Source organism: Takifugu flavidus, chromosome 13 (genome assembly GCF_003711565.1).
Source record: "Takifugu flavidus isolate HTHZ2018 chromosome 13, ASM371156v2, whole genome shotgun sequence".
Classification (NCBI taxonomy): Eukaryota; Metazoa; Chordata; class Actinopteri; order Tetraodontiformes; family Tetraodontidae; genus Takifugu; species Takifugu flavidus.
In genome coordinates, this window is record NC_079532.1 from 8,634,566 (window position 1) to 8,650,233 (window position 15,668).

The window sequence follows — 15,668 nt, forward strand, 5'->3', positions numbered from 1 at the left end:
CGCACGCATGGCCGGGAATATCGCCATAATCCCACCCTTTATGTATTTCTACTCTTTTTAGGTCCCTCCGCACATTCACTTTTAAACTTTTGCCTCTTTTCGGTCTAAAACCTTTCAAGTCGGGCTTGTAGAGGATCAGGGAAACGCCGAGCAGCCTGGAAAGAGAAGTGCGTGGGATTAGAGTGGGACTGTGTGGCGGTTGTGAGAAAAGCTTTTCAGCCAAGACAGCAAACTCCGTTCAGAGGGAGACGTTTTATTTCTCTTTTAATCACAATAAACTTAAGATCCACAAACTGGGAGGAGCTGAGAGCCTCTGGAACAGACCTCTGAAAAGCATAAAAGGAATTTGGGATTTAATCCCGTCTGAAAGCACAAACAGAAGTGGGAGCAGCTGGTTTCAGTGGAGCGAGGAAGCGTTTGAGGCGGCGTCTCCAGTCACTGAAGGCAACGCGGGTCTTTCAAAGCCGTGACGCCGATGACAGCGAAGCCAGAACAGGATTCTAAAAACAACTGGATTAGGTCCGTCATCCTGGAAGAGTACCGACGCTCGACTGCAGTGAGGGTCGTGAACAAAAGGCTCTCTAAAGGTTGTGCAACAGGAATGGAATACTCCAAAAACAACCATTCGGGTCGTTTAAAGGTCACATTAATTCTCTTTTCCCTGTTTCAGGTGCCGGTGTGGAACGAACATCTCTTCCCACCTGCACCATGTGAATACCATCATTCCAAAGGTGGTAAAGAAGACATCGAAATGTGCTGAACGTTACATCTACGGCCCGCTCTCCGCCTGTTCCTCGGGATCCCACAAACTTCAGCAGCCCGTCACCATCGGGAAAAAAAACAAACAAAAAAACCCCCCCAAATAGCTACAAATCCTTTAGTGAATAAAAACTCATTATCTTGATATAGATAGAATCTTAACAATCCCCAGATTGACATACTGTATCGAGGTCCACCCGGCGAGCGCGCCGCTAGAAACCGGTTCCGTGAGACGCCGGGTGTTCGCCGCTCCTCTCAGAGGGAGAGAAGGAGCCTCTAAGAAAAGGTCCGCTCCTACGCGAGAGGCCGTGCTAGGAACCCGGAGGTTGGTGGTGATCTAAATGTGTCACAGACTGTCTTCAGGTGAAATGAACGAGGGGCTCAGTTGTTGGCGGCGTCCGCCTGCCGGGGCCAGTTCTCCTCCTCCATGCCGGAGTCGTACTCCTCCTCCGAAGACTCCTTGGCCGCAGCTCTGCAAATCAAAAGGGAAATTTTGGCCGAGGCTTCAAACACCGGGCGTGAACGGAGCCGAGGTCTGACCTGACGTATCTGGGCTGGGACTTCCCCTGGACCGCGTCCTTGTCCACCTCGACCGCGACGATGTCGGAGTGGGGGACCTCAAACATGGGCTCCAGGAGGAGCTTTTCCTGGGGAAACAAAGAACGGGGACGGTGGAACCCAAGAGCCTGACAACGCCGCTCAAATGTACGTGTGGCGACTCTAAACGTCAGGCACCATGATGGACCGCAGCCCTCGCGCTCCAGTTTTCCTCTCCAGCGCCATCTTGGCGATGGCCCTCAAGGCAGCTTCGTTCACGTTGAGCTCACACTGGAAACGGGAACAACACAGCCGCCTTAGTGGTCACGACGGGGGGGGCGTGGCGCCGTAGCGCGGCGTCGGGGCTCCTACCTTGTCCATGCTGAACAGAGCTTGGTACTGCGGCACCACGGCGTTGCGCGGCTCCGTCAGGATCCGCACCAGCGTGTCCTCGTCCAGGCTGTGCAGGGGAACGACCACGGGCAGGCGGCCGACAAACTCCGGGATCATGCCGAACTCGATCAGGTCTCTGGCCTCCACGTGCTTCAGCAACCTGTCCTTCTCCTCGATCTCCGCCACCGCGTCCGTCTCGCCGCTGCTGTTGGCCAAGTCCGCCGCCGCCGCGGCCCGCCGCCCCTTCCCCAGGTTGGAGGGCGTTCCGAATCCCAGGTACTAAAGAGTTATGACAGACGGGATGAGCACGGAGGAGGGGGACGGCGCCGACCCCACGGGTGTGTGAACGGACCTTTTCGTTCTTCCTTCTGCTGATGATCCGGTCGAGCCCGTTGAACGCGCCAGAGGCCACAAACAGGATGTTGGTCGTGTCCACCTGCACCGTTTCCCCTCGCAGCTTCCTGGAGTTTTTCTCGGGAACGTTGACGATCGTGCCCTCCAGCAGTTTGAGCAACCCCTGCGAGAGAGGAGAAGGTTGACCCTCAAACAGCAGCTTCCTTTCTCGGGGGGGGGGGATTGGACGGCGTTGGACTCGGCTACCGACCTGCTGCACGCCCTCGCCGCCGACATCCCTGAGCTGGTGAATTCCAGGAACGCTGCCAATCTTATCGACCTCATCCAGGAAAACAATTCCTGCACACAAGCACGGACGTGTAATCTATGTGTGGACAGAAACACTTGTGCAACATTACTGATAACGGGGGGGGGGGGGGAGGGGGGACACAGCAGAACAGCCAGTTTCACCAGGATGTTGGTGATCAAACCCAGTTTTCTGGGTGGATCCCGGAATTCCCTTGCGCTCCGGCCCACCTTGCTGCGCCTTGTCCACAGAGTAGTTGGCGTCCTGCAGCAGTTTGGCGATGACCGACTCGATGTCCTCGCCCACGTATCCGGCCTGGGTGAGCGTGGTGCAGTCACAGATGGCGAAGGGGACGTCCAGGCAGCGCGCCAGCGTCTGCGCCAGCAGCGTTTTCCCTGCAACGATCGGGGGGGGGGGGGGGGCGTCGTTAGCCGGCGGGACGCCTGGAACCTTTTTATCGGCGCCCGTTCCGAGACGCTAACCTGAGCCCGTGGGGCCGAGGAGGATGATGTTGCTCTTGTCCAGTTTGATGTCGCTGTGCGCCGAGTCCAGGACCTCGCCGCCCCGCCTCTCCTGGGGGGTGTTTGGACTGGCCTGCTGCTGCATGGACGCTCCCAGCGCGTTCCCGTGAGGGCTGATCCCTGCGATCTGCAGCAGTTCTGCAACGGCGAGGAGAAGCCGGGGGGTGAAGCGCTCTGGGGGGGGTCATCTTTAACCTCTCAGCACGAGGATCCGGTTGGAAGCGCGGCGCTCATTAAGCTCGCCCTCTCGTTACATGCGCAGGTTAAAAATACACAGAACGTCCAACTCTGCCAGCGAGTACAGATGTGAAAATAGGTCAGTAGGACCCCCCCCCCCTCCCCCCTCCCCCCGGTGTTTACTGTAATGCTCCGGTTGGAAATACGTTCAGATAATAACGGTTATCTGATGGAAAATAAGGAAACTACTGGGAGTTTTAGCTGTCCTCTGTCCCGCGGCGGCCATGAACCTTCAGAACGGAGCAGAACTCTGCAGACTGAGCATAAATAACGAGAGCGAGCCGCGTTAATAAGGTCAAACGGAGCGATTACTTACTTGTGAATCTGTACTCATCCTCTCGTCTTCTCATCTCTAGCTCTACAGGGAGGATCAAAACGATCATTCACCATTGCTGCTACGACAAGATGGATTCAAACAAGGTTCGGCGCTCATCACTGAACAACCGGGTCCGTCTATAAACATGCGGCCCCGTCCTTCCTGATCTGCCCCTGCAGCTCTCGGCTGAAACATGAGCCGCATTGCGTGACGTTCAGGAATAAACGGACTCTGGGTGGCGGTAAGACTGACCACGAGGGGTTAAAGTCGGCTGCTTTTCCACTTCCACCTGCTGCCAACTCCCGGCCGGGATGTTGTTGTAGATGCGTTTGTAGTGGTTGTACACGGCCACCGCCAACACTTTCTTGGCGTAGGACTGGCCAACGACGTATTTATCCAGGTAGGCGTATATCTGGGTGTGGAGAGAGATTATGGGCTGACTATTGAGATTCACGTGACATCACAGGTGGTGACGCTTCCTCACCTTCTTCGGAGGAGGGGGGGGCTTCTGGGAAAAGGCCAGTTTCACCGCCTCGGCAGCAGATTCCGCCTCTTTGCTCAGCCCCTTCTTGGAGTCCGTCTCAGACAGGACCACGAAAAAGTGATGGCACTTCTCACATTTGACGAACCGCGTGGACGCTGCGGGATTGAGATTAAGGCTCAGTGAGCGGGGACGGACGTGTCTCCATAGCAACAGAAAAGCAGACGTCAAAACCCCGACCGGCCTAACTCCCAGAGTTAAACTAAAACAGCACGAAAAGCATTAAAATACGAAGCAAACAAATACAAAAACACAAAATAATAATAGGGCAGAATTCTCCTGTCTAAGGACACGGTGGTAATAATTTGGGGCCAAAGTTGTTCACAAGCTTGCAAACGAGTTCTAAGACAAACGCGGAGAATTACAAAATGTTCTGGGTTTGCGCCCCTTTGAACCGGCCACCGTTGCTTCAAACCTTGAACCGTTTACTTACACACAAAAGTCTCCACGTGAGTGCACGGATCCCCACATTTAGGGCAGCGGAGCTGGTTCCCCCCTTTGCCGGATCCTCCGGAGCCAGACGTTCTCTTCCCTTCACCGATGCTTTTCTGTGTGGACGCGGCTGTCAGTTAAAACACACACAAACATCCCGCAGCACAAAACAACAGGGTTCAAGACGTCCCGTACCTTCCCAGCGTCGCTTCCCCCGTCCTTCGTGGGCCCATCTTTGGAGCTGTAGCAGGCGGCCGTCTCTGAAAACGGCCTCACGCGTACCCAGGCAGGGGAAAGACCTTCACGAGAGCCCTGACGACCAAGAGCGAAGAACTGGAACCTGGAGCACGACAAACCTGCAGAAGAGCAAATTCCCAAGAACACAAGTTTGGTTTTGACGGGAACCATGCGCGGCAGGATAAACCTGAAATAAACAAGCAGTTACCAATCGTTCCCACCCTCACATGAAGCCATTTTGTTGTGGATTTCTAACATTTTATATGGAATCTATCTATGGAATCTTACATAGCGCTTAGCTACTGCAATGCAACAGCTGTGTTTTTACAAAATAACGGTGTTGACGACGATTTGTAGTGACTTTCCATCGGGTGCTCAGGTTACATGACATGTCATAACAGCCCTCCTATCTGGGTTAGCAGGAGACCTACTTTTGAAAAGTGTCCAAACAGCACAATTTAGACGAATGATGCCCATTAATCCGGGTTAACGGCGTTCACTTTCTTACCTCTGTGGGCCGTGCTCAGGAACAGCCTGGCAGCCGAGGTGCACGGACAGGACATGTCTCGTCTTTAGCCCGAAACCTCTGAAAACGAATGGTCAACATGGGGCACAGGGAGGCCAAATTAGCAGGGGGCTAGCAGGGGGGAGGCCGGGCAGGACATTTCATAACTTCAACGTCACGTTAGCATTAGCAAAGCAGGTCGACTGCTAGTTGCGGTTGTTTGCCAGTACCGTTTCGAAATCAAACGCTCTGACGAAACTAAATGCTGGGCAAATATTTACCAACTACTGAACCGGATCAGCCAGGACAACCCATTCGTCCCGAACGTGAAAACGACGAGTCCTGGTTGTTTCCACAAAATGTTGCTAGGCTAATGCCCGCAGTCAGTCAACACGCAAGCTAATGCTAGCAGCCAGAATCCTAGCTCAAAAATGACGTAACGCCAGAGAAAATATCGGCTAGAATGGGGCCAAAGGGCTGACACCTACACTTTACGATGAATTCAGTCTCGTCCTGGAGCCTCTTCCGAGAGAATAAAAGTGTCAAGTCACTGCGGCTTTCGCACTTATTCTACTTTGAGAGGTCGGTGCTCATACCAGAGCCACAAACCCGACTGGAGGAGGGAGGGACTCCGCGGGGTCGCTGTCGTCTCAGGTCTGACACCTGAAAGCACCGTAACGCATACTCTTCTGAACTTGGTCGGCTAAAGCTCGCTGGGCTTTAATGCCTAACAGAAAAGTGTACAAGGGTTATGTAATATGGCGCCCGGTTTCACCGTTAAAGCAAGAACGACCCGTCCATATCTGTGATCCACAGGGGGCGTTACAGTGACTTCTGCTGGTGCGTTTAGGTGATGTCGGTCATTTGGGCTTTGCCTGTGGGCGTTGCGTTCAAGGACCATCGTAAAGCAGTCGGGGGAATCGGGACAGTTGGAAGGCGGGTATTTACGTGTATTTCCCGTTACAGAGACAAACACGAATTTAAAAAAAACTGACTGTTGATGGAAATAGGTTTACTACAAATCAATTGAACTGATATGAAATTGATGAAGTTACACGGTACTTTTCTCCCTATAAATCGGGATTACCTCCCTCATAATTTACAAGACAAAACATCATCATCACTGTTCACTTGTTTATGTTCAAACTGCATCAATAAGTCAAGTTTTTCGCGCCTTTTTTGATCAAATAGGATGCAATCAAAGGATTCAAGCCAGGTTGACCTTGCAGGACTTGACACTGCTGTTGTCCCACATGTACAGAAGTGTCCTGGTGGGATAATAAGACACCATCGCCAAGACGCCGCCAGCTGGCCTCAAATCAAAATCAACACTTTCTGGCCTCTCTTCATACAAATCAAAGGCATAAGTGACTTTCCTGTCCGCGTCGTCTGTGAAATACAGCACGCCACAGACCACAAAAGCATTTCCTGCTTTGGCTGTGGGGTAGTGAGTGTTGACGATGGCCTCCACGGAGAAGGTTTCTGCTCCGAGCTTCGCCACCATCACGCTGTCACCAGTGCTGGCGGCGAAGATCACCCAGAGCCCGTTCTCGTCCACGGCAAACTTGAAATAGGTCTTGGAGTTGGGGAAAAGATACGCCAGGTTGTGATATCTGCTGCCGGCCATGACGAGAGCGCTGGTTCTGCCGGTGTTCAGGTCAAATCTGGAACACAGGAATCACACCGAGGAGGAGATTAAGGGCTGAACGCGAGTCCTTTTAACACAACGTGGCCAAGTTCTGACTTTATAAGTCTGTTTGTTCCTCCGTTGTGAAAGTACAGGGAGGCCCGGTAAACGACGTGGCCGCAGCCCTGGTAGAACCTGCTGACGTCCACCGTTTGGTGGCTTCGATTCTGAGAGGAAGACGCGTTGTGTTGCACCTCCAGGAGTCGACCTGTTGGAGAGGAAATAGGTTGGTGCTTCGGGATCAGGCCCAAGTCTCCACCTCACCACTGTCTTTGCCTCCATCTCAACACCTGAAAAGTGCTCGGCGATCCAAAATGTCCCATCGTCCAGCTGGGACGCGTCCAACATCCAGGCTCCAAACGTGCTTCTCATTGGGATGGCCTCCTCCGAACATCTAATAGTCTTTATTCTGCACTCTACAGGGGGGAAATATGGGGTTCAGTGCATTGAAACACAGAATTTCTCACCTTGCTTTTGCTCTGAAGCAAAAATAAAGTAACGATGGGGGTTCTGCGGGGTTAAAACCCCCAAATTACGGTTGCACTTTTAAAAACATGGGTCAGAAAAAACTGCAGGCATTAAAACTCTTGTCCTAAAGACAACAGGTCTGAAAAGTTGAACCCGGAACTGCAGTTTGACCCTGTTTTCTTTCATTTATTACCATTTCTCAGGGGCGTAACCATGGTGATACTAGTGTCCCTCTTCTGAGTCTCACCCACTGAAGCTGCGGCTGCAAAAATAGAACCAGATCAACTCAGACAGCGACGGCTTTGTTGCCCCCAAATCTCATCTTTTTTTAATTTTTACTTGTGGGAAGAGTCGCCTCTGTCACATTCCCATAATTGGGATCGTTGGGCGAGTCGTAGCTGTCGTCGTTAGGGAACGATTCCGACTCTAGGACACAGGAAGGCATTTTTACATCCCTTTGTCGTGTTTATTTCGACCCACTTGTCGCCTGCTTACAGACAGTTTTTACCGTTTTCCGCGGCTGTGTGGGGAACGCTGATGGTGTCGCTGCTCTGATGGAGGTCTGGAGAAACAAATGAGAAATCAGGCACATTTACCCTCAAAGGAAGAGGATTTTCCTTGCTAAAGTTGTAAAGTTCTGTAAAGTTCTGTGGGTTTGTGTCGACGTGGTCCAGGTAAACTGGAGCAGACGTTATAGGGGAGGATGAAACTGGCTGAAATGGAGATTTACAGTGTTTTACAGACATGAAACCGGGTTTTCTCCCTTATTTCTTTATTATTTTACCAGGTTCTGCACTTCTGTCCAGGATTTTCCTGAACTCAGTGAAGTTCCACATCTCTTTGCTCAGCTCTCTGTCATTTGTTGGAGATTCTGTGAAATTAAAGTTTAAATGAGTTTATTATTGTGTTTTTTTTATTATTATTGTCATTCATTCTATAGACCATCTCACCACCACAAATAAAATAAATAAGAATCCTTTTTTTTTTTAAAATCTCTTCTTAACAGTGAATCACTGTTGCTTTTGATGAAGAAAGGAGAGAGATTTTCCTCCTGATCTAGTCTGTAACACCAGAATAAGATCATGGGTTTATTCACACACTTTTCCTACCTATTAATGTTCCTGGACTCTCTGTAACGTTTCCCGTGCTGGAATTGTTCCAGAAGTCCTGGACAAAGTCTTCAGGAACTGAAAATACATTTGGGAAGTCAAATATATAAATAATTAATGAATGATGAATAAATAATGAATAAATAAGCAGCTTAGTGGTGCACGCAAAGCACAGTGTTTAAGAGTGATAAAGGCTAATGCTATGCTAATGCTAATTAGAATGTAATAATGGTTCATAAGCTGCTTCTACCAGAAACATCAAAGAGGTCTTGAGGCGTCTCAGTGTAGTTGAACTCATCTCCGACTCCGTCAGCAGGATTTGATGTCGGCGTTGCTGTGAAAAACAAGAGATCTTCATGAGAAAGTGTATGAAATGAAGCTCAGAGATGGTTTTTTTGGATCTCCTGCCTGTGACGGCGCCGGTCGGTGCCTCCAAAGCGCTGCTGGCATCCGGACGAGGAGATTCGGACTCTAAAATCAAAGAGAATTGGGTCAAAGTGTCGGTAAATGTCCCTTTGATCTCATTGCAGGTGGTTTCTCACCGTTTTGCACAGTGACAGGCGTCTTTTCTCTGACAGTCTTGCTGCTTTGAATCAGGCCTGGAAATGGAGAACTCGTTAAATTTCCGGCCGTCTTACTAGGACCAAACAATTCTTCTAACCGACGTGTGTGTTCCACATGCAACTCGCACCTGCGAGCAGTTTAACCGGAGCCACTGTGATGTTTTCCACATCACTGGTGGTGCTGAGGTCTTCCCCTGGAAGATCCGATCCCAGGAAAGACAAAGTGTGTTCAGATGAGGATGTTGGACCCGTAAAGGTGGAAAAGAGGAGTAATTCTACAGCTTCTCACCTTGTTGTTCTTGGTGAGTTGTGCTGGGTTGTGTTACATCACCGACCTCACCGATCAGCGTCCACGGTTCTGTGGAAAAGGGTTTAAATGACCGAGTTATTCGGCAGGTTTTCATACCTGGTGGTGAATTATATTAGTAAAATCATAAACAGGGAGGGATTAGTGATCAAGCGTGGGTGAAGGAGGGGGGGGCCCTACCCACGGATGTTGCTGAGACAGGAGGGAAGTGTCCCCTGGCAGCTTCCTGTCCCTCTTTATCAGATGAACACGCAGGACCAGGGGGACCAGGGTGACCAGGGGGACCAGGGGGACCAGGGGGACCTGCAAAAGCAGCAGTTACAAGTCTCTTAATCCAGACTGACGTCTAAAAGAGTTCCAAGATAAGAAGAAAAGCTCCATTGTGAGAGAATTCCTGATCCCACATCAGCCATTCAGATCCTAAGTGGGGGGTGCTGGACTCCATCCCAGTGATCAACACACCCTGGATACCCTGTCCCTCACAGGACACGCACCACGGGGCAATTCAGTCCCGGGTCATCTTAACCTGCAGGCTTCTGGACAAAAGGACCTTCTCCGTCCATCACAGGCAATAAATCTAGAGGAAGAACTTTAACACGTTTGTTCTGAGCGGATTTTGAGCAGCAAGTGGAAGAACGAGTGCTGAATTCCATTAGTGGGACGTTACAAAAGGGCAGTTGGGTTCAGACTTGCGTCTGAGGCTGTTGGTGGTGCAGCATTGTCCCGGAGGAAGATCAAAACACCCGCCTCACCTCGTCTCCCTCGCCTGCCCTCCGGCCCCGGCGCACCCTGTGGTCCTGGCACACCTACTAGAAACAGCAACAACACAACACAAAAAGTGCCAGTCAACAGTGTCGGGGGGGGGGGGCAGAATATGGAACATTGAACAGATCAAAGCTAAATAAAAGCTCCAAGCAAAACTGAAGACGTGGGGAAAATTTAGGAAAATAACCTGTTGAGCATGTTTCCCTGGAGACGTTGCAAAGTTCAATTATGGATTTTAGCTGCAAGAAGAAAAAAAGATGGAAAAAGAAGCAGAACATGAGCAGGACAATCCATCAATAACTGGTTCATTCCCCGCAGCTAAAGACCGCCTGGTCGCAACATGAAAGGCTTTTTTAACCTGATTTCTCTTTCATCTGCGGGATTTCTGGTCTAATTCCATCATCCCCTCTGAGTCATTATCGAGCTTTCTTTTGTCCCTGGATCCATTTTTCTAACAAGCAGCCTCACGTCTCGATGTTCAGTGTGTTGGTTCCTGTGTCAACATGTGGCTGATGACAATAACAAACCAGTAAATCTGGCACTGTTGCAGAAGCTGCGTGCACGGAGCCCAGAGTGGCGAGCACCAAGCCGTGTCCTCAGATCACCTCCTACTCTTTCAGACCCCCCCGCCCCCTCGTCCTTTACCCTCCCGTACACTGCCAACACTATAGAAAGCTGCCCCACCCCCACCCAGGGGTGTGTGGTGTCTTACAGGAAGCATGGAGTAGCTCATCAGCATCAGCATGTCCTTCTCCTCTTGCCTTTCTGCTCCCTCCTGGTTCCTCCGGTTGCGGTTGAGTCTCTTCAGCCCCTCCGCCTGCAGGGCGGCGCCGCCCCGGGGGCCGCAGCTCTGCGCCAGCGCCTTGACCTGGGCCTCCAGCCGCAGCAGCTCCTCCGTCAGGTCGCTCTGCCGCACCAGCAGGTACAGCAACCCCGCCGAGCTCAGCAGCAGCGCCAACATCCCCGCCAGCTGCAGGACAGCGCTGCTCCTCTCCTGCATGTCTTCTCACGCGGGCCTCCACCGCAGGAGTGCCAGAAGAATCTCCCAGGAACGTTCAGAACATGCCTGAGCACCTGCCAGCCAATGGGATGTCTGGGGGGGGGGGGCTGAACTGTATACAGGGCATAAACATGCGTGCGCGGCGGGGACACGTGACAGGTTGTGCAACAGTCAAACTGGAATAGGCCTCCCTTGATGTGGGGACATATCTGAAGGATGACACACGCCGTGGGCAGCACGCCGCTTCCCATCACTGGTGTTTTCCAGCTCCGCATCGCCACCGCGCCGTCTGGCCCCAAAAATCCCATGGAAGCGGAATAAATGAGTGGAGAACAAGAGGTGGCGTTGTCTGGATCGGCACAAAGAGCGTTCAGTGACTGCAGATGCGTGGGCGAGCGCCATCGCGGCCATTAAACAGGTGGGTGGCGTCCCTCATAGCAGGAAACCCAACTACAACTGCCACTTTATATCGGAGGATGCAAACACAATGAACATGGTGGTAAACAAGGGATGAGCTGCTCGTGGAGGCAAACACACCTAAATCACCTGTAATCTCTCTAGTCTGGGACTGTTTGGATCAAATAGAGCCAATAGCGACCTCGGATGACCCACATAATGGTAATAGGGTCGTAAGAACTAAAGATTTATTAGCCAGTAAATCAAAATTGGTAAGTTTGCGAAGCAAAAATGAAAACCATGAATAAAAACACCCATTTTCCTCATTTCAATCTTATTTTGAGACACTGCGGCTGTAGAAAAAAGGCCCCAGATCTCAGAGGCTGAAGCTCTTTTCTGAATGGGCGAATAAATCTCTGCCCTCTTTAAAACGGGTCAGGCTGACCCAAACTGATTCATTTGGTCCTGAAAAGATTCTTCCGTTGATTAACTGAGCAGAATCCAATGAAAGACCTGCAAGTTTGACATTCTTGGGGAAAAAAAAGAACTCAGACTTGTTTTTTTGGGAGCTGCTTGGGCGTGCATTGTTTTCTGGTGTAATTGTACTCGTAACCTGAATGTGGATGAGTTGCTAAGCAACCGGCTGACTGAAAGCTGCAACACAAACACTTGAACCCCAGTGATTTATTTGGGCGAATTATGCTGATCATCTAGAAAACTGGAGAAGGAAGGCTTGAACCAGCACGCTCGCCTGTCGGGACCCTGAGAAATAAAGTAAGTCATTTTTCAAAGAATAAATATAAAGGACTCTTCGGGATACAATTTTAACGTTTTAAAGATATAAAGAATTCTCTGTGCAACAAGATTTTGTCTTAATTGAGGAACCAAATCAGAGCGGCAGAAAATTCTGCTGGAATTCTGTGGGAAATGGAGATATTTTCAGGATAGTTTAGCTCTTCTCTTGGTATTAGCGCTACACGTCAGGACAGTGTTGAATTCGATGTGATCGAAGTTCTAGTGTGTTGTTGTCGGAAGTCTTCACGCCGTATCGTCACCATGGTGACCCAGGTGCTCAAGATCAGAATCTAGAATCCGATGACCTGGGTCATCCAGGGTCACCGCTTTGTGGATCAGAGCGCAGCTCTGTTGCCCCGGTGACCCACCTGTTTACGAAGACGGGACGGGAGCGGCTCCTCATGAATCTGTACGTGGTTGTGTGTGGTCCGGATGTGGTGCTGGATTAGAGCTGAGCGGCGAAGAGGTCGCACCTGTCGGAGAGCTCGTCCGTTCCAGCCGGCGGGTTTCTGCGTTTGTGGAGGAGAACTGGGCCAGTTCGTCAGGGATGTGAAGACAATGAAGCCAAAGGAGACGTTGAACATCACGGCATCGGGACCCTTCACCCCGCTGCCGCTGCCGCTGCCGCTGATGATGATGATGATGCTGCTGCTGCTGATGATGATGATGCTCTTCCTCACCTGGAACAGACCTCAGCGTCAGCACGTACCAGGTTCGAAACAGCGTGGTCGCGGTAAAAGGTTTCTATTTATACAGAGCACGCACATTCAGCCCAATGATACACACATGTGTGGGTTGGTTTCTTAAACAGCCTGCATCACACTTGATTAACTTGATTGATTCTGACATGAATTCACAGCAAAGACGTCATAAAACACGTTGTGCCTCACAAAAGCTGGAGCACTTTTATTTTTTTCCACACCAAAATCAGCTTCGAAGGTCTCGGTTTCAAAAGGGAAAATCAAATAATTGACTCTGATGTGATTCATGAGAAAATTGTTCAAAGTCTTTTTTATTTTCGACTCATGACTATCTAATAGTGATTAGATCGATATTTATTACCCATAATCAGAATTCTGACCCTCTCCAGGGCCCCTCTTCCTGGCGGGACTCGGACCGCTCCTGTCCTACTGCAGGTTCATGTGGACCGGCATCGGAACCGCGTGCAACTTCTACAACAACAAGTACGGCAGCCTGGTCCGAGTGTGGATCAACGGTGAGGAGACCCTCATCCTGAGCAGGTGGGGCCCTAAAATCGAACCTCTTCCCCATCATTAACGAGGCGTAACTCCATCACCCCTGGCGGTGCAGGTCCTCCGCGGTCTACCACGTCCTGAGGAGCGCCCACTACACGGCCCGGTTCGGCAGCAGAGCCGGGCTGGAGTGTATCGGGATGGAGGGACAAGGAGTCATCTTCAACAGTGACGTGGAGCTCTGGAGAAGAGTCAGGGTTTATTTCTCTAAAGGTGAGAGGGGCTGTTGATTCCCCCGTGTTCCAGTTGAGGCGGAACTGCAATTTTATTCATGTTTTCTTGATTTTTTTATTTTTTTTAATTTTAATCATTACATCGAGTAAAGAACAAACCCAACCGTTGCAGCTCTGACGGGTCCCGGCCTCCAGAGGACGGTGGGGGTTTGTGTGACGTCCACGGCCAAACACCTGGACTGTCTGGTGGACATGACGGACGCCTCTGGACACGTGGACGCTCTCAACCTGCTGAGGACCATCGTGGTGGACATTTCCAACAGGCTCTTCCTCAGGGTGCCGCTCAACGGTCGGCTGCACACACACGGTCAACAAAACACCCATAAATGACACATCGGTCCATCATCACTCTGCTTTTTATATAAATTTTACACCTCAGAAAAGGATCTCCTGACAAAAATACACAACTACTTCGAGACCTGGCAGGCGGTTCTGATAAAGCCCGACATTTTCTTCAAGATTGGATGGCTGTTCGACAAGCACAGGAGAGCAGCGTAAGCTCTTCACTCCTCCAGCTCTAACTCTACATGTTCATCAGCCTAATTCCCCCGTTTTCCTCCGCCGACAGCCAAGAGCTGCAGGATACGATGGCGGCGCTCCTGAAGGTCAAGAGGAAGCTCGTGCACGAGGCCGAAAAGCTGGACGATGTTCTTGACTTTGCAACAGAGCTCATCCTCGCTCAGGTGGGCCTCTTCTTGATGTGAGCGCAGAACGTTGCTCAGGGACTCACCTCCTCGCTCTTGACAGGAAGCGGGAGAGTTTTCCGCGGACAACGTCCGGCAGTGCGTGCTGGAGATGGTGATCGCGGCTCCCGACACGCTTTCCATCAGCCTCTTCTTCATGCTGATGCTGCTGAAACAACACCCAGATGTGGAGCTGAGGATAGTGGAGGAGCTGAGCACGGTCTCCAGGACAGGTGTCCAGGGCACGCTCACCCTGCAGCAGGTAGGAGTCCGACTATTCCCGCCACTTATAAATACGGAACTTTGATTTGCAGGCGAGGAAGGCGAGGAGAACATCGACTATCAACGCTTGCAGGTGATGGAGAGCTTCATCAATGAGTCTATGAGGTTTCACCCCGTGGTGGACTTCACCATGCGAAAAGCTCTGGAGGACGACACCATCGACGGCGTTAGGATCAGGAAAGGGACCAACATCATTCTCAACATCGGCCTCATGCACAAGACGGAATTCTTCCCCAAGCCCAGAGAGTTCAGCCTGACCAACTTCGAGCAAACAGTGAGTTGTTCAGCAGCTAACGTGGCTCCAGAGACCCGGGCCGGCGCTGGATGGTTGACCTCCTCCTCTGCCCCACAGGTGCCCAGTCGCTTCTTCCAGCCCTTTGGCTGCGGGCCTCGCTCCTGCGTGGGTAAACACATCGCCATGGTGATGATGAAAGCCATCTTGGCCACCCTGTTGTCTCGCTACACCGTGTGCCCCCGCCACGGCTGCACTCTCACCAGCATCCGACAGACCAACAACCTGTCTCAGCAGCCCGTGGAGGATGAGCACAGTCTGGCCATGAGGTTCATCCCCAGAACCATTCAGTCGCCATCGTAGCCGGCTGGGTCTCAGCCCCCTGACCATCCACCAAACACCCAAATACCGTATATCAAGGATTAGCCTTAAAACCCGTAAACTAGATGTGCTAAAAACTCATCTCTCTATGATTTAGGTTTAAATGTTTAAGACTAAAAATGTTTGTTCTGTGATGTGATGCTTGTTGTACTGCACACTTGGCAATGATTTAAATACAGTTTTTAAGAGTTGTCGATGTTGATATAATCAAAGTTAATGTCATCTCAACTAACTGTAGCTTGGTCTCATTTTAGCAGAGAATGGAGGTAAAACCGGTCTTTTGTTTTCTTAAGCTGAACTATGGAAAGTCTGTTTCATGTTTCTGCTGCAACTTTCCACACGAGCGTTCAATAAACATCCACACTGAAAAATCCTTTTCCTCAATGAACTCTGAGA

General features: G+C 50.9%; 3 protein-coding genes across 11 annotated transcripts; 1 reads left to right on the forward strand and 2 right to left on the reverse strand.

The window, feature by feature from the left end:
- Nucleotides 1–233: 233 nt before the first annotated feature.
- clpxb (caseinolytic mitochondrial matrix peptidase chaperone subunit Xb) lies at nucleotides 234–5,947 on the reverse strand. 2 transcript variants are annotated; one of them, XM_057050842.1, is made up of 15 exons: nucleotides 5,607–5,947; nucleotides 5,122–5,199; nucleotides 4,572–4,732; nucleotides 4,378–4,492; nucleotides 3,888–4,042; nucleotides 3,656–3,815; nucleotides 3,404–3,445; nucleotides 2,812–2,988; nucleotides 2,560–2,724; nucleotides 2,294–2,382; nucleotides 2,042–2,206; nucleotides 1,669–1,968; nucleotides 1,495–1,587; nucleotides 1,300–1,406; nucleotides 234–1,231 (listed from the first exon to the last, which is right to left on the reverse strand). In XM_057050842.1, the coding sequence occupies exons 2-15, from the start codon at nucleotides 5,174–5,176 to the stop codon at nucleotides 1,141–1,143; spliced, it is 1,875 nt and encodes a 624-aa protein (XP_056906822.1). In that variant the 5' UTR covers nucleotides 5,177–5,199; nucleotides 5,607–5,947; the 3' UTR covers nucleotides 234–1,140. The 2 variants fall into 2 exon arrangements, with proteins under 2 accessions (XP_056906822.1, XP_056906823.1); XM_057050843.1 differs by lacking the exon at nucleotides 3,404–3,445.
- Nucleotides 5,948–6,113: 166 nt separating this feature from the next.
- On the reverse strand, nucleotides 6,114–11,107 carry LOC130535680 (gliomedin-like). 6 transcript variants are annotated; one of them, XM_057050838.1, is made up of 17 exons: nucleotides 10,730–11,107; nucleotides 10,205–10,256; nucleotides 9,996–10,061; nucleotides 9,433–9,555; nucleotides 9,235–9,303; nucleotides 9,074–9,139; nucleotides 8,925–8,981; nucleotides 8,791–8,853; nucleotides 8,633–8,716; nucleotides 8,383–8,460; nucleotides 8,058–8,144; nucleotides 7,782–7,835; nucleotides 7,613–7,699; nucleotides 7,467–7,529; nucleotides 7,096–7,221; nucleotides 6,863–7,013; nucleotides 6,114–6,782 (listed from the first exon to the last, which is right to left on the reverse strand). In XM_057050838.1, the coding sequence occupies exons 1-17, from the start codon at nucleotides 11,015–11,017 to the stop codon at nucleotides 6,326–6,328; spliced, it is 1,971 nt and encodes a 656-aa protein (XP_056906818.1). In that variant the 5' UTR covers nucleotides 11,018–11,107; the 3' UTR covers nucleotides 6,114–6,325. The 6 variants fall into 6 exon arrangements, with proteins under 6 accessions (XP_056906818.1, XP_056906817.1, XP_056906820.1 ...); XM_057050837.1 differs by having other exon boundaries at nucleotides 7,467–7,535; nucleotides 9,996–10,058; nucleotides 10,730–11,103; XM_057050840.1 differs by having other exon boundaries at nucleotides 7,467–7,535; nucleotides 10,005–10,058; nucleotides 10,730–11,102.
- Nucleotides 11,108–11,897: 790 nt separating this feature from the next.
- Nucleotides 11,898–15,643, forward strand: LOC130535683 (brain aromatase-like). Of its 3 annotated transcripts, XM_057050847.1 has the most exons (10): nucleotides 11,915–12,187; nucleotides 12,658–12,920; nucleotides 13,299–13,449; nucleotides 13,520–13,674; nucleotides 13,807–13,983; nucleotides 14,074–14,188; nucleotides 14,263–14,377; nucleotides 14,442–14,610; nucleotides 14,692–14,933; nucleotides 15,012–15,643. In XM_057050847.1, the coding sequence occupies exons 2-10, from the start codon at nucleotides 12,767–12,769 to the stop codon at nucleotides 15,252–15,254; spliced, it is 1,521 nt and encodes a 506-aa protein (XP_056906827.1). In that variant the 5' UTR covers nucleotides 11,915–12,187; nucleotides 12,658–12,766; the 3' UTR covers nucleotides 15,255–15,643. The 3 variants fall into 3 exon arrangements, with proteins under 3 accessions (XP_056906825.1, XP_056906827.1, XP_056906828.1); XM_057050845.1 differs by having other exon boundaries at nucleotides 11,898–12,187; nucleotides 14,692–15,643; XM_057050848.1 differs by lacking the exon at nucleotides 11,915–12,187 and having other exon boundaries at nucleotides 12,664–12,920; nucleotides 13,299–13,424.
- Nucleotides 15,644–15,668: the final 25 nt, after the last annotated feature.

What these genes read in the sequence shown, in the direction of transcription:
- clpxb (XM_057050842.1), bottom strand. Translation starts at nt 5,176, where the DNA reads ATGTCCTGTCCGTGCACCTCGGCTGCCAGGCTGTTCCTGAGCACGGCC. An exon ending in CCCCCCCTCCTCCGAAGAAG is followed by an intron (nt 3,816 to 3,887) that starts GTGAGGAAGCGT and finishes CTCCACACCCAG; the next exon opens with ATATACGCCTACCTGGATAA. An exon ending in TCCCAGCCCAGATACGTCAG is followed by an intron (nt 1,232 to 1,299) that starts GTCAGACCTCGG and finishes TTTGATTTGCAG; the next exon opens with AGCTGCGGCCAAGGAGTCTT.
- LOC130535680 (XM_057050835.1), bottom strand. Translation starts at nt 11,017, where the DNA reads ATGCAGGAGAGGAGCAGCGCTGTCCTGCAGCTGGCGGGGATGTTGGCG. An exon ending in AGGGAGACGAGGTGAGGCGG is followed by an intron (nt 9,556 to 9,995) that starts GTGTTTTGATCT and finishes CTGCTTTTGCAG; the next exon opens with GTCCCCCTGGTCCCCCTGGT. An exon ending in TGTCTCAGCAACATCCGTGG is followed by an intron (nt 9,304 to 9,432) that starts GTAGGGCCCCCC and finishes CCTTTTCCACAG; the next exon opens with AACCGTGGACGCTGATCGGT.
- LOC130535683 (XM_057050845.1), top strand. Translation starts at nt 12,767, where the DNA reads ATGAAGCCAAAGGAGACGTTGAACATCACGGCATCGGGACCCTTCACC. An exon ending in GAGACCCTCATCCTGAGCAG is followed by an intron (nt 13,450 to 13,519) that starts GTGGGGCCCTAA and finishes CTGGCGGTGCAG; the next exon opens with GTCCTCCGCGGTCTACCACG. An exon ending in CCTCAGGGTGCCGCTCAACG is followed by an intron (nt 13,984 to 14,073) that starts GTCGGCTGCACA and finishes TTTACACCTCAG; the next exon opens with AAAAGGATCTCCTGACAAAA.